The sequence below is a fragment of the Delphinus delphis genome, chromosome 3 (assembly GCF_949987515.2).
Source record: "Delphinus delphis chromosome 3, mDelDel1.2, whole genome shotgun sequence".
NCBI lineage: Eukaryota > Metazoa > Chordata > Mammalia > Artiodactyla > Delphinidae > Delphinus > Delphinus delphis.
In genome coordinates this window covers 78,061,226-78,078,185 of record NC_082685.1, presented here as the reverse complement: position 1 = coordinate 78,078,185, position 16,960 = coordinate 78,061,226, and the positions used below count along the sequence as shown (strand labels likewise).

Here is a 16,960-nt window from a genome sequence, read left to right as displayed (position 1 = left end):
TAGTACTATTCAAATGGACCTTCATTATAGTACAGTTGTCTCTTGCTATCAGCAGGGGATTGGTTCCAGGATTCCTTGCGGCTACCAAAATCTGCGGATGCTCAAATCCAACAGTCTGCCCTCAGTAGATTCCACATCTGTGGTTGGCTGAACCCGCGGATGGGGAACCTGCAGATACGAAACCTTCTGACCGAGAGGGCTGACTGTATTTATTGAAAAAATCCATGTATAAGTGGACCCGCTTTGTTCAAACCCTAGTCATTGAAGGGTCAACTACTGTATTAATGTATGTAAATGTATATGGAAAGGCCCTCTCTGACAACCCATAGGTATGAAAATACTTAGCTTTCAGAATCGTAACCCACATTTAGCTTAGATCTAAAGGATGTTACATCTTTTCTGGAAAGTAATTTATTTAGACAACATTTATATAACTCTTTGTATTTAATTATTAATCTACTACTTGCTCATTTAAAATGTTACATTTAAGAGAGATTTTGGTTTTGGTTTTCCCTGCTCAGTATTTTCCATGTGGCTTTATTTTCCACTTGATTTGAAAAGCCAAAAAAGATTCTATTCAATTTAGTAAGCATTTATTAAATATTTGTTATGTTCAAGACCCTGGGCTAGGTGCATGTGGAGCGTAAGCAATGGTGACTATGATGATGATGACAAGGATTGTGAACACTTGCAATCATTGATTACTTACTGAATACCAGGTCAGGCAGCTGGCCTAAATGCTTCTACACATAATACCTATTTAATCCTTCTGTCCCTGTCAGGTAGGTGCTATTATTATCCCCATGTTACAAATGAGGAAACTGAGGCATAGAACATTTCATAATTTGTTCAAGACAGTGACTTGTGAAGATGGGTTTAAAACACAAGCAGTTTGACACTCAAGATCCTACCATAAAGGAGCTTGCGTCCTACTAGAAAAGTGATGGTATATTCACAAGGAAAATGCAGTACAAGGTAGAATATGTTAGATGCTGCACTACTAGCTGAAGTGTGGAAGATATTGGAGCTCAGAAGGAGACATGCACTTCTTTGGGGAGATGGGGGAAGGCCTCATGGAAGAGGTGCCTCAGCGGGGTTTTGCCATGTGTAAGTTAGAAGAGTACATTCCCATTGAAAGGGGAAGTGGGAATAAAGGCATTGTTTTGAGAAAATACAGAAGTGTTCAAGGGTAGTAATAAGCAAATTTGTATAGCATCCTTGTAGAGGTAGCAGGGAGAAGATAATTCAACTTGCACTGTAGAAGGATTAAAGTGGCAACCTGGGGAATTTAAACTTCTGCCAGTAATGAAGAATCTTTGGAGGATCTAAACTCTAGAAAAAGAAGTTCATGATCAGAGTTGGATGGACTGAAGGGGGAAGAGAAGAACAGCCATGAGACTTTTTAAAACTTGGGCAGAGAGCATATTTAGTAATTGCGTCAGATATTTGAAATATATTTTACTCTGTAACTAAATGAAAACTAGGATGGTTGAAGTTAATTTGAATACACGGAAAAGAAAGATCTTCGTGCTTACACAGACCCTTAAATATGCATAGGTTTTCATTTAAACTTTAGAATTCAGTTTTCTGGTATTATTACAGATTCAAATTATAGATTATTTTAAAATGGAATTGTTATATTTTCTTTTTTAACTATAGGAGACTGTTTCAATGGAAAGGATTATCCAAGATGGAATCTGGACAAGGTTTAACATCTCTTTCTTATAAAGATGTTATAAAATATTTTATAGATTTTAATGTTTTACATCTAATCTTAGAAGATATCCTCTTAAGCTGAAGTAATAGGTCTGAGTTGATGCAACAGAAATAAATCTGTTGATACCTTCTAAAGAACTCCTCCTATTATGCTTTCACTTAAATCTCTTTCCATAACCTGACAATATGTAAAGTACAACATTAAAGAGAGTTGCACTCAAAACGCAATTTCATCTTTAGTCGTGTGAATGGTTACATGTGAATACCTTACTTCATAGCACTGAAACAGTATTCTCTGAACATAGTATTTCTAGAGGAAAGATTTCCTATCATGGCTGCCAGGGGAAAGCTGATACACTTGGAGAAATTTTGGGCCACTCACCAAACCTGTGATTTCCTAACCCAGTTTGTCAACCAAGTTATACTGAGGTCATTATGCAGGCTGTGATTTCTCCTTAATGATTTTCATATTTTACTTCATAGGTTATGTTGACCTTTGGATTTCAGGCAGTAAATAAAATTAAAAAATCTTAGTTTAAGTTAGAAAAAATTGAGTTATTCTGTACCATATTTTTGTCCAGTATCTTTTTTCAAGCATTTTCATGTTACTTTTTATGATTTTTGTATAATAAAGTGATATATTTTTAGATTTGTCCCTTATCCTTTTCTAAAAACAACTCTAAATATACTGATTCTTTTTGGTTATTTTAGCCTCTTCCTAATGATCACCTCCCTCCCAACTTTCCATGCATGTGCTATGTACTGAGAATGATTTCTAACCATTATTTTGGTTCCTTAGATTGTAAGCCATCTTAGCTTACATACATATAGGTTATTAAAGAAGATAATGGGCTCTCACGTCTTCTGATCTGTGCCTTGCCAGTCTTAGTTCTTTATTTTTTATTAGAGGAATAAGGGATAGACATGGGAGAAGTAGTGAATACTCTTTATCCCATTTCTGCATATTCAAATCCCATCTTCAAACACTAGGTCTAATTTTGCCTCTATTACAAATTTGCAATGAAAGTAAAAGAGATATTAGTTGCCATTTTTTCTCTTTATTTTCAACTTTCTAATCTAAGGTTAATAATTGGAGGGCATTTAAAAAATCATTAATCTTGATGTAGTTAAGAACTATATTTGTACATTTTTAAGTCTTTTGTTTGTTGTTTCTCATTTCCTTCTTTGTATTTTTATTTCTAGTAAATCTTTGTCCTTCTACTAAAGGGAAGGAGACAAGATGAGTGGTGGCAGACTTAGCTGTATTCTTTATTTACTCTTTTTTTTTTTTTTTTTTTTTGCGGTACACGGGCCTCTCACTGTTGTGGCCTCTCCCGTTGTGGAGCACAGGCTCTGGACGCACAGGCTCAGCAACCATGGCTCACGGGCCCAGCCGCTCTGCGGCATGTGGGATCTTCCCGGACCGGGGCACAAACCCGTGTCCCCTGCATCGGCAGGCGGACTCTCAACCACTGCGCCACCAGGGAAGCCCCTATTTACTCTTTTTAAGGACAAAATGTTAACCTGAATTATATCTGGGTATTGGGTTACATGCCTGTCAGCTCTGTTAGTCTCTGTAAATTTTTAATATTTTAAATATTTCATAATTAAAAAGGAAAAGGTAGACTGGGAGAGGTTTATGGAAAGCTTTGACTTCTAGCCAAAAGAGGTAGAACTTCAATTGTTGGTAATGGGGGAGATACTATTTTTAGTAGAAAAGCAACTTGATGAAAGTGGCACTTTCAAAAACTGAATTTGGCATCTGTATTTAGAAGAATCTAGAGAATAATGAGACTGAAGAAAAGAAATTTAAGCGAATTCAGCATTCTAATTTTTGAGGACTTTGTGCTTAGGCCAGGGGGAATAGGAAGGAAAGGGCAAGGGATGCTGCTTTGTCTAATAGTTTTGGTAAGCATTCCCAAATGAAAGCGTAGGTGTATTACTAATGCTGCATAATGCATTTCGTGTGCTTGAGAGCCTACCTCAGAGCTAGTTCCTGCTGCATAAATACAAGTGCTCTTCATGAACTAGGCTAACATTTCAAACCAAGACCAAACTGAGAGCATGACCAGTAATATGGTTCTTACTCCCAAGCCACCCACATGGAAGATCATTTTTTAAGAAGGGCATCAGTTAGCTCTGTTACCAATAATACTGTTTTCCAATTAGTCTGGCCCATCTAGAAGTAGCCTTTGTCTATTTGAAAGAGGTCTGACATGCGACATAGTCATTGGCTGCTTCTACAGGTTTCCACAGACTTTTATTTTAAGCCAGTATCTTCATAAATGGCTAAAAGAGAAACCTTTAAACCATTATTTTACCCCACTTAAAATAATATTGCTCCACACGAATACCCTGTATTTTTACAAAATCATTAACTTTTTCCAACTCCGTGACACAACTGAGTAGTTTTTTCACAACTATTTTGGGTAAATCCCACCAACCTTATCAATTTTTCATTTGTTAATAACTCAGATGTGACTTGAAAGTAAAAATTACTTGTAATCACTTTGGGGTTACACAGATTTAACCTGTTCTTAAATTAGGTTGTATTCCAGTCATCTGTGGAATAATCTATGTCTTAATTCCCTGTTCCTTTGTCTGATTTTAAAGCAGCCCTATGTGACCTATAATCAAAAAGTGATGTTTGATGGATACTTTTACCATACTGTCATTTTTTTCCCATCCAGGTTAGGAAATGTATTTGAAATCCTTGTTTATTTTCTAGCACTGTAAAATGCTAGAAATTCTATAAAGCAAGTTCAAAATTATTATTGACTTTTTAATATGTTATTTAAAGGTTTGTTTCATTAACTTGGCCTAGGTCACAAAGCTCATTAATATTAATGACTAGGCTAGAGAGGCTTGTAGCCTCTCTAATCATCAACAGAAACAAAATGTTAAACCAAATTGTGTCGCTTTATTATGTTATGAATCATTCTAGGCAAAGACCACATACAACAAGCAAGAGCTGAACAGTCCAGTTTTAATGTTTCTGATTCAAACCTTTGGCTTTTTATTTCTCTTCGTAGAGGAACTAGAGTTTTAAAATTGACACGCAAACAATTTTTTTATGGACTTCGTATGAATATATAATTCATTAAAATAAAACACTTGGAGCTAATCATTCAAAAAAGCATTTTTTATTAATAAACTTTAGAAAAAAGATAAAGCTTGGGGAGGGCTTCCCTGGTGGTGCAGTGGTTGAGAGTCCTCCTGCCGATGCAGGGGACACGGGTTCGTGCCCCGGTCCGGGAATATCCCACATGCCGCGGAGCGGCTGGGCCCGTGAGCCATGGCCACTGAGCCTGTGCGTCTGGAGCCTGTGCTCCGCGACGGGAGAGGCCACAACAGTGAGAGGCCCGCGTACCGCAAAAAAAAAAAAGATAAAGCTTGATTTTTAAAAATACCAATTTTAAAATCACATTCTTTTTCTCTTAAAGAAGTTTGCATGATATAAGGTCTTACTACCGTTTGAAAATGTATATAAATGTGAGCTCCTGAGTGATGTATTCTATTTATTCCAAAGATCTAACAGCCTCTGCAGCTGTCTCTAGGCCTTTCCTATAAAACAGCAGTGCATCAAATGATAGTGAAGAGGGCCTGAAATTTCAACCTTGACATGAGTATTTATGCTGTATTCAAGACAGATGATTTTACTTACTTCCACTTACATATAAACAGCAGGTTCTTTTAAACTGGTAGTAGTGAACATAATGTGGAATATGAATGCTTATTAGGTCACTTTTGTTAAGTAGAACTAATAATTTGAGATGTTTGTGTACAATAGGGGTTGGCAAACTTTTTTTCTGCAAAGGGCCAAATAGTAAATATTTTTTAAAAGCTTCCAGGCTGTGCAACTCCACTATTGTAACACAAAAGCAACCACAGACAATACATAAACAAATGAGTGTGTCTGTGTTCCAGTAAACCTTTATTTATGAACACGGACAGCAAGCCAGGTTTAGCCTGTGGACTGTAGTTCACCAACCCCTGGACTACATTCATTTGAATTCCTCACTTTCTACTCACCTTTTTAATCTACTGGTATTGGCTTCTCCCTACCAACCCACCAAAAATACTTCTGCCAATGTCAGTAGCATTCTCTTTGTCATCTAAAATAAAAACTTACCAGTCCTTTTCTCAGTTGGTTTTGGGGAGCCTTGACACTTGAATCATACCTTCCTTCTTAAAACTCTTTCTTTAGGGTGTGTGATAGCACTTGTATAGTTTTTATCCAACTTTGCTCAAGGCATTCCTCAGGTTTTGTTTTTGCAAAGCTCCACTTTTTATTATAGCCTATTCCTTAAATATTAGTGTGCATTAGGGATCCATTTAAATTTTATATTGTTTCCAGAATAGGCAAATCTATAGGCACAGAGAGTAGATTGCTGGTTGGGACAAGGAGTTAGGAGGGTTGGTGGATGATAGCTAAAGGGCATACAGTTTCTTTTTGGGGTGATGAAAATGCTCTAAAATTAATTGTGGTGATGGTTGCACAATTCTGTGAATATACTCAAAACCATTGATTATACACTTTAAATGGGTAAATTGTATGGTGTATGATCATCCTCATAAGGCTGTTAAAAAAGTGTAAGTAAGTTAAATTCTCCAATGTCATTATTTTTCCTAAATTAAAAATTAAACCTACGTTCCACCCTTTACTCAAGTACCATAGTACAGACTGAACTATCTCCCAGTGCTGTTCTGAATTCATAGTAGCATGCCCCAGACACTACGTTTTAAATGTAAAATGAAAATCTTATTTGAGCTCCAGATATATTCAGAATTATAGAAAAATATTAACTTGTTAGAACCATTTCTTTGTTAAAATATGCATTATTAGTTCATTTGATGATTCCAAGAGGAATTTGCAAATTATAATCAGGTAATGAGGTTAGCAGGGAACTAACGTGGATGGAAAAAAATGAGCTCAATCTTCATCTGTCACCATTACAAGTTAAAAATTTGTAATGGAACAACATGATTACAAGTTAACAATTTCTTCTAGATGGTTACTGCCTTAAATTAACCCATAATCAAATTAGTATTATAGCTGCCTGTCTTTAGGATTTGGGGTCCACATGTGTTGAGGGTGAAATAGAGAGTTTCCTATTATTATATTGCAGGTTAACAGTGGATTTTCAGATGGCGCTTACATGATAAATTCAGTGCCCTCCAGAACATGGAGCAAATATTGAACTTACCATTTTTATTTTTCAGAAACAGAGCTTCCAGTTAGCTGTTAAGAAGTGTAAATTGTAACGAAATTGTGAAATTAATACTCATTTAGGTGCACATATTCATTCTCTTTTCCTTGCAGACTGACCTGACAGCACAATATGGAAAAAAATTAAACCGACTTATGTTTTTAATTGTTTTTTTCTCAACACTGCGAATTACATTAGGTTGTTTAGTTTAGGATGCAAAGTACATAGTAGCTCTTGAAAGTACACACACACCATCCAAATTTCTATGAATTTACTATGAGTACAGTAATGTGATTTTATGAACAAAGGAGAAACCCAAACTTGGACACTGAGCTCATAGTCTTTAAAACTACGTATTGAAAACATAGTATGATTTCAATTTGATATCTGTAGTTTACCCAGAATCCTTCAGCTAGGATACTAATACATGTTTTGAGAAGTTAAGTAATGCAGCTATTCCTAAATCTGTAATGATAATGCTTCAGTAATCAGATAAGTATTTATAATTAGAATAAAGTATAATTTTCAGAAAAAGATAGCATCACTTATAATATTTATACAGGAAAAAACTCCATTTTTTTGCTGTCAGTGCTCTTCTTAACATAATTTCTTACTATATTTAAGGAGCTTCATGTAATCATATTCAAAACCTCTTATCTTGCTGATTATATTCAGCAACCATAGCTAAATATTTCAATACCAAAGCTGAAAATCGTAATGACATATCAGCATACACATAATAAATTAGAGTTAATGAATACTATAGAAGGTGCATTTTGATTGGCTCCAAGTTTGCGATCTGCTCATGCATAGCACACTGTTAATTTTTAAAAGGACAGAAAATATGGTGATGATATGACTGCCAAGCATATTGTTTTGTCTACGCAAGAATAAAGTAATATTTTAGCCAGAATGAAAAGAGCGTACACAGATAACGGAGTAAATGTTCTAACAGCTGAAGTATATATCCCAGATTAAACATTTAGTGGCAATATTTCATACACACTTTTACACAATTTTTATATTGAATAAAGATTTCTGGCCAAAAGTGGTTTATTGTTACGTTGACAGCCACAACTGCTGTATTTTTAGCTAAGTATGTACAAAACCTCGAGTCTTCAGCTTTCACCAGTTTGAGACAGGCACCTTCAAGTATGAGAAGCCATTTTTCAAGCTAACTAGAGAATCAATACTTAGAGTTTAATTTTTGTCCTATTTAGCCTACATATTTACTGAGTAAGCAAGAGTTATAAGACCTGTCTGCTGTCAGCATTGGGGAAAATGCAATAGAATACTTTGAAAACATTGTCATCAGGCAAAATCCATTTATTCTGATACTTTCCATATATAATATTTTTTAATATTTTTCCCCCAGTGGGGTGAGAGGGAACATATTTAAATTTAATTCTTAAAATTAAGCTCAATAACCATATATTGTTATTAAGTACTATGATCAAGTACCATACTAGGCTATTAGACTACAATAAAGAAAATAAAGGCTAGCCCCTCCCTTAAAGAGCCTACCATCAGTGGAACAAATGTAAGTAATTCCATACAGTATAATAGGGAAAGGCAAAGATAGAGGTATGCATAGGGTGCCGCAGTGTCAACTGAGCTGAGTATTAAAGGATCTAGCCAAATGAAATAGCTGGTATATGCGCATGTGTGTATGTCCATGCACACACAGGAGCAGTTGGGAGCATTACTGGGAGAAGACAGGGAACAGCGTGAACAAAGACCTGAAGTATGCAGAATGCTACTGGTACTGCTGGTGCATGCAGCACATTAGGAGGGTATTAGGAGATGGGGCCATAGGTGGAGTCATGGGCCAGGTTTTGGAAGTCTTGAGTGCCATGTTAATGAGCTAGAAGTTTGCTTTTGCTGTTTATGTACTGCCTGTATTCTTAAACAGATAAGCATTTTGTCAAACTATACTTTTCAAAGGTTGAAAAAAGACAAGTTACAATTGGTTGATTTGACCCTGGGGAAATGCCTTTTGTGGCTTGTATTTGTTGCAGTCGTCTTTTTATAACGTCTATCAAACTTTGACATAAGCTCAGGGTTTTCAGTTTGCCCACTGCCCTCCTCAAAAAGCAGGGCCAATGCCTGTGAGGTTTTGGAGCCTGCTAGGCTAGACAATGTTTTAATGAAGAGCTTCTGGAATCATAGGACTTGAGGGAGCAACAGAAATCAGCTACATATTCAGGTGAAAGTAGTGATTTTCTTGCTCCGTTTCTCTGTATGATGTAGTATATTCATTGGGCTAACAGTTTTGTTTATATAATTGGAATTAGAATTTTAAACATGGCAATTGTATTGTGTTAACTTTTGTGAAATTTTCACAGTAGCTTTTTTTAAAAAAAAAAATAATGTAACTGAGACAAAGAGAGTTGCTTATATTTTTTTCTGAAAATTTTTGGGAAATTTAAGACCTTCACCTGACATTTTACATCTCTTACTTGGCATCTCATCAGCCATATTTATCAAACTATTTACCCTCAGCAAAGCTTTTATGTATTTCTGTGTATAATGAGTTAGAGAAGGGAAGCAATTGTGCAAATTCATGGGAAGAATTTTTTTTCTATAAATTAGCTTGATATGCAGGTGAAAGTGTTGTTTTATCTTGAGTTACCATAATAATGCAGTAGAAAGAACAATGACTAGTTCCACTGCTGTATACTTTATATGAGTTAGTTCATCTTTTTAAGACTAGTTTTCTCATCGGTTAAGTAAGACGGTTGAACTATGTTATTCCTAAAGCTCTTTCTTACTGGCATTTTTTGGTCCTCTAACTCCCTCAGTTCCCCAATTTACTTTGCTTATAGAGGTGTGCCTTTCAACATCCTTGAGTCATAGAATTGAAAAGGACCTTGGGAGATTGTGTAGTCCAACCGCCGTGCAGAAAAATGGAAATTTGCTCTTTCCCTCTACCTAGAATGTTTTGCTTCCACCTTCTCAAGCTAGCATCCTCTGAATTCGGAGCTGGTTGTAACCCCTTTTGTTGCTAGGATTAATTCCATTGATCTGACAATGAGCAGAGAATCCCTTCTTTCTCACTGTTCCATGTACATTCTTCTTATAGTTGGAAGCTTAGCTGTAAAGGGCAACCTGCCTACCTAGAAAAGGATCTTTCTTTGGTCAAGAGTATATGGCTTATTCATCTCTGTATCAGTACCGTTTAGATGTTTATTGAATAACTGTATATTATTGGGTGGCAGAAATGGTTCATGTTCATGTACATGAGTAGAGTTTCACTATTCAATAATAGTGAAGATAGTCAACAAATAATAATAGAAATACTGGAATATTTTTACAGTGATCTGTAACTGTATATAGGTACAGTTGTAGATAATACAATTTTTAGATGTATTTATTTAATAAATGGTACCTAATGATTTGTTTTATAAACCCATTCAGTAGAACTTGAAATATTAATTAAATATTATAGCTATCCATCATTTCTGTAAGTGAAAAGGAGAAAACTTCCTCTCTAAGTCCCTAGCAAATTATTTTTAGATTTAACCAGGACAAGAGATTAGTAGTTTTTCTTTTACTGGAATCCTCTACTCCTGATTTTCTAGATGAAAAGATAATTGTATGATTTCTAATTCTAATATCCTACTTAATTTTAAAAGCTAAGCAATGTAAAGTTGGTTTAATTCTTATCTATTTATATCTGTTATTTAGAGGTTATTTCTGCTTAGATAATTTGTGATGAGGTTAATACATTTCTCTCTTGGAAAATGTATGTGTTCCTAATTTCTAACTAATGGGAAAGCAGACGATCTTTTTACTGTCAGCTTTCATCAAGTTAGACCTCTCTGAAGACCTTACTAAATTCTATTTCCATGGGAATTTTGCTAATGGGTATGTGCAACATTATCCAGGTGCTTGCAGACAGGATTACAAATTAAAAATAAAAGAAATGGGTGAACAAATACATCTTTCTTCTCTTTTAAGAAATTGGCAGAATGATACTCTTTGCACTTTCATTTTCACTTGGCAGTGTTTTCAGATAGGGTGCAGGAAGTCTGCGTGGTATTAATGCATGAGACCAGCTTAGACAACATAAGTAATGAATTTCCTAAATGGGTTCTTGGTTGCAATCTTATATGTATAAAGCAGAAGAAAGAGAGTAAATCTTCTAGTCTGTGTATATTTAGTTAACAATATTAGTGAGTTTAATGGGTCTTACTGGAAAATGGAACGTTGAAGGCAAGCCACATAGTTTTATTGCCTGTGTGCCAACTTACTAAATTATTTTGATTCATGTCATAAATGCCATATATTTCCACATACCATGCAGAAAACATTTGTGGACTTGGTGATACTCATCATTTATGAAACACCTACCTACCTTAAATATTGGAGTTCCGAAGGGTTCTGTCTCAGGCTGCCCTCTCTTCTCATACTGCATTCTTCTCCTGGGCAGTCTCATTCAGTTTTAAATAGCAATATATCAGTAACTCCCAAATGTATATCTCTTATCTAATTTCCTTTTCTGTCTTTCCAGACTTATTTCAGATATTTTCAGGGAAATATCACAGACATATCAAGCTAATTGTGTCTGAAACTGCACTTTTGATTCTCTTTCTTCGCATCTACTCCTCTAGTTTCCTATCTCAGTTGCATCCATCAGTTTCTCTTGCCGGAAACTCGAGAGTCATTCTTGACTCCACCTATTCCTTCACCTCCTCCCCCAGCTCAAATCTTTCACTAAATGCTATCTCTTCTACCTCTTAAACCATTTTTCAAGTTTTTTTCACTTTTCTCTATCACTGTTGCCATCACATTAGATCAGGTCACTATCTTTTGCCTAGACGAATGCAATATATCCTCCTAACTGGTTTCTCCACATCTAGTTTGTCCAGCTCTAATCCATTTACAAATAAAACCGAAAGTGCCTCGTTAATATGTAAATACAATTACATCATTCTTAAAATTCTCCAGTGGCTTTCCGTTGCTCTTAAAGATCTTCTCTCTGTCCCAGAAGAGATGATGGGGCCTATTGTTAGTTTGCTGGGACTGCCATAACTGTACCACAGACTGGATGGCTTAAATGACAGAAATTTATTTCCTCACAGTTCTGGAGGCTAGAAGTTTGAGATCAAGGTGTCATCAGGATTGGTTTCTTCTAAGGCCTCGCTCCTTGGCTTGTAGATGGCCATCTTCCTCCAGTGTCTTCATACAATCGTTCCTTTGTGTGTGTCTGTGTCCTAATCTCTTCTTATAAGGACAGTAGTCATATTGGATTAGGGTCCACCCACACGGGTTTGTCTTTTTATTGTTGAATTATAGAAGTTCTTTATATATTCTGGGTGCTATACTCTTATTAGATAATGATTCACAAATATTTTCTCCTATTCTGTGGGGTTTTTTTACTCCTTTACTTCTTGTAAATCTTAACTCAAATGTTATCAGCTCAGTGAGACCCTTTTTGACCATCTAACCTTGAATCTCCACCTACCTACCCCCAAACACACATTCCCTCTCCCTGCTTTATTTTTCTTCCTAGCATTTATCACCAACAAACATTTCTATATGTATGTTGTGAATTATGATGATGATTTTATTATTATTGTTATTATTGTCTTTATTACATTTCTTGTTTATTGTCTGTTTTCTTCAACTAGAATATGGGGGATTTTGATTTCTATTGCTCATTGCTCTTTACGTAGCACCCAGAACAGGCCTGTAGGCCTTTAATAAAAGTTTATTGAGGGCTTCCCTGGTGGCTCAGTGGTTGAGAGTCCACCTGCCGATGCAGGGGACACGGGTTCGTACCCCGGTCCGGGAAGATCCCGCGTGCCGCGGAGCGGCTGGGCCCGTGAGCCATGGCTGCTGAGCCTGCACGTCCGGAGCCTGTGCTCCGCAAGGGGAGAGGCCACAACAGTGAGAGGCCCGCGTACCACAAAAAAAAAAAAAAAAAAGTTTATTGAATAAAAAGGAATGAATTTAACACATAACAGTGCCGGGTTTTTTTTTAATTGGGGAAATATAGCACACATACAGAAAAAGAGCACAGTAATTTGTCAAAAAAAAAAAGAACACCCTTTTACCTACCACCAAGATCAAGAAATAAGTTATTGCCTAATTTATAATAACAGTCAATAATAAGAAGAAATCAGAAGCCTCTCTTATGCCTCCTCCCAATTACTGCCTCCTTTCTGCAGTCACCCGGAGGTGATCAGTATTTTGGTATTTCTGGTAGTATTTTTGTTGCTTTACTTTATACTTTTACCACCTAAGCATTTGTCTCTAAAACCTTTTCTGTTATTTTTTTAAATATTCATATGCATGCAGTTAATCATACATGTTCTTCTGTGCCCCCCGCCCCGATGTTCAACTTTATTTTGTTAGTCATGCATGATACTGTATTTGGCTGTAGTTTATTTTCATGTCTGTATAACATTCCATTGTATTACTATACTACAACTTACTTACATATTCTTCTGTTGAAAGAAATTTTGGTTACTTCCATTTTTAGCTTTTTTGAATCATAATACTATCAATATTCTTGTACCTATGTCATGGTGCCCAAATGTGTACATTTCTACTGAGCTCAATATTAATACCTAGCAGTGAATTTCTGGGTCATAGGGTGTGTATATATTCAGCTTTAGTAAATAATGCCAGACAAGTTTCCAGGGTAGTTAGAAAATTTTCACCCCTTCCAGCATATATTTTCATATGTTTTTGTTTGGACATCCTTTTCTGGGAAGTGCCTGTTCAAGTCTCTTGTTTTTTTTTTTTTTCAAATCAGATCAAGACTGTCAGTCCAGGGTACTCATGGGCAATCTGGATGCACCCCTTTCAGCTGGGGGAACTGCCAGGAACCCTACCAAGAAAGGTAGAAAAGGGCTGTTCCTAATTATTCTCCCCCACCCCCAACCCTTGTGTTCCACCACCAGCCAGGCTTCCAGATCATTCACATTGGCTAGAGTCCCTTTTAACAATCGAATCTGGCATCTGAGGGTCTCCTGATGGTGTCCTCCTTCTCCCCAGCCAAATGCTACCACCCAGGTGGCTTTTTTTTATTATTATTGAGATATAATTGACATAAAATGGTATTAGTTTTAGGTGTACAACATAATGATTTGAACCTTTCCATACATTTTCTGAAGAGTAAACAATGAAGTTTAAAGAGTTGATTCTCATTTGATAAGCAGATTTGTCACTTTTGGTTATATTCTCAAGGAAATCTAGGAGTGTGCTTTCCTCCCAAAAATGCTGGAGTCCCAGGGGAGATTTTGATCAGGTCTACTCCTAATATTTATGGGACCTGAAGAAAGAGTAAAAATGGAGGCCATCATCCATTCTAAATTTAAAGTCATAAATAAAGTTACCAAACTGTTAAATGAAACGTGAACTGTACTTTTTTCTTGATAAGGTACTTTTGTACAATGTCCTGGAAGGCCAGATTTGGGTTTAAGATTCTTAGACTCTGTGGGGTTGCATGTCAGAACATGACAATGTGGGAAGTTGTCCCCTGGCCAGCACCCCCCTTTCCTTTTTTTTTTTTTGCGGTATGCGGGCCGTTCACTGTTGTGGCCTTTCCCGCTGCGGAGCACAGGCTCCGGACGCGCAGGCTCAGCAGCCATGGCTCACGGGCCCAGCCGCTCCGCGGCATGTGGGATCCTCCCGGACCGGGGCACAAACCCGCGTCCCCTGCATCGGCAGACGGACTCTCAACCACTGCGCCACCAGGGAAGCCCCCCCCTTTCCTTTTTATCCTACACATCTAAGCTCCATCCTTACTTCCCTAAACCTAAAAAACAACTGCCACTGGCCACCCCTTAGGTAAACATAGATTCTCAAAATTTGGGATAATCTCTCTACACATAGACATGAAACACTTAAAACCACTCCCATACTCTTCCATATTCTCATGGTCTTCTCTAAGTCATTGTGAGTTGAATGGGAAATGATAATGATAATAGCTACCCATTATTATGTCAAGCATAAGAAATTTTATGTCAGGTATCAGTTTTTTTCCTTCGTGGGGCTAAGTATTTCAGTAAAGTAAGACTAAATTTAGTTGACCTTTGAACAACACAGGTTTGAACTGCACAGGTCAATTTATACTTGGATTTTTGTCAATAAATACTGTGGCCCTGCTTCATCCACGGTTGTCTGAATCTACGGATTCGGAACCACAGATCTGGAGGGGCATTTATGGGACTTCATCCGGAAAATTTAGTATCCACAGCAGGTCCTGGAACCAGTCTCCCGCAGATACTGAGGGATTACTATTATGGATGGATGGATAGGTGTATGTGTGTGTGTGCCTGTGTGTGTAAAATAAACATATCCATATATATGCACACACTCATGCGCACACACACATTATTTTAGCTATTGTTATTTTAAGAAGTATTTTTTTAAAGTTACCTTCCTTCCCTTTCCTCAGGGTAGCATTTTAGAAAACACTACCCTGAAAGAAAGCAAAGCAAAGTACAGGAAACAAGAGCCTAGCTTGGCTGCTACCTCTAGGGGTACATCAAATGAGCTGTTCACATACTGATTCAGTCTTCAGTCTCTCCTAACTTTCGGCTGGGGAGGGGGTGGTAAAGAAATGAACTTGCTTTGCTTTTCCCTAGGGTAAACCTAGGTTTATCATTCCCCTTTAACTGCTGGAAGGAAATATAGCACTGCTAGATAATGCCAATTCAGCCTTTGGAGGTTTCAGGATATGTGCCAGTTAACCAACTGATTCTTCTAATATGATTTGAAAAATTCATAGTTCTTTTTTTTATCATTCATAAACGATAAGGCTTTAAAGCCGGTATTCATTTTGAAACTTACATGGGTGTATAAGAGAAAACAAAGAAAGGAATTGGAGCCTATGTGCTTAGGCTTCATGGAAAGGGAGGTGCCGTTCCTGAGCAGAGCCCCACTGACTCTCCTAAAATTAGGAGAAAACTTGTTTTGAAAATGTTGGCTTTGTGAATGGAAATGGAAATCATTAAAACAAATAAAACAAAAAAAAGTGAGCATAGAAACTGAGAAATAGAATTAATACAGTGTTGGAAATGACCATAGGCAATTAAGTGCATGAATCAATGTCTGTTTGCAGCAGTTTTCCACTTCTTCAATTCATGGTGCCTGTTGTATGTCACGTGAGCATGACAGTATGGTCAGAGCGGGTGATACATTCTTGGTATTCTCTCCCCATTAACTTTCACTTCCCAAAGGTACGTTGAGTAAAATAAACATGTTTGAACAATTTTCAGAAACAGTGTTTCCTCAGTTTACAAAATCAACCAAAAGCGGATTGGGGTGGGTTGGGTTAATGTCGCACTTTACTGCACTATCATGCACACGTACACAATATTACTTAGCATCTGTAGCATCCATAACGATTTCTCTATTGCATTTGAGGTGAAAGGAATGAGCAGGTTTAAGTCCCAGCTTTGAAGCTGTTGTGTTGTTAACTTGTGCTGAGTCTGTACATTACAAAAGGTAACAATCTCAGCATGTTAAGATCATAACTGTTAGATTAATGCTTGGAGGCAGCAGCTGTGCTGATGTGAGGCATTAATGGCTGGATGAGTTCAATCAGATATGCTGCCTCCAGTGTCTTTGTGTAATGGTATTTACTAGATTTCAAATGGACTGCTGAGAAAGATGAAATATAATCTCATGTATTATCTCTGTCTTGAAAAAATACGTAATGAAATTGTTCTCTTGTTGGAATATATTTTATTAATCTCTGTGGAGTCAACTTAAAGAACAGATGCCCCTATAGAGTTGAAACCTTTTGCTAAAGTGGAGTGTTAGTAAATGTATTTTTGAGTTCTTGGAACAATGGGGTTGAGTAGAGGAGGTAAGTTTGGTTTGTTTGTTTTTTTTAAACCACTCAGAATAATATGGCATATTCTGAGGCTAATTGGAGAGGGAAAAAAAATGCAATGTAAATTGTACACAACTAAACTTTTTTCTTTCTTTCTTTTTTCTTTACAGAGCCTGAAGAAAGTTCTTGTGGAATTCAGTCACAAGGAATTGTTTGATTTCTATAACAAGGTCTGTATTTT

At 36.7% G+C, this 16,960-nt stretch overlaps 1 protein-coding gene across 3 annotated transcripts in view; it reads left to right on the top strand.

The window, feature by feature from the left end:
• COMMD10 (COMM domain containing 10) overlaps nucleotides 1-16,960 on the top strand; it is a 165,377-nt gene that overhangs the window by 142,003 nt on the left and 6,414 nt on the right. For 2 of the 3 annotated variants that reach the window (XR_009518973.2, XR_009518974.1), the window contains exons 7-8: nucleotides 13,690-13,776; nucleotides 16,890-16,949. Coding sequence is in view for 1 of the 3 variants with exons in the window: in XM_060008986.2 (XP_059864969.1) it covers nucleotides 16,890-16,949 (60 nt within the window). In the remaining 2 variants the exon portion in view is untranslated. The remainder of the gene's footprint in view (nucleotides 1-13,689; nucleotides 13,777-16,889; nucleotides 16,950-16,960) is intronic. The other variant, XM_060008986.2, reaches the window with a different exon arrangement.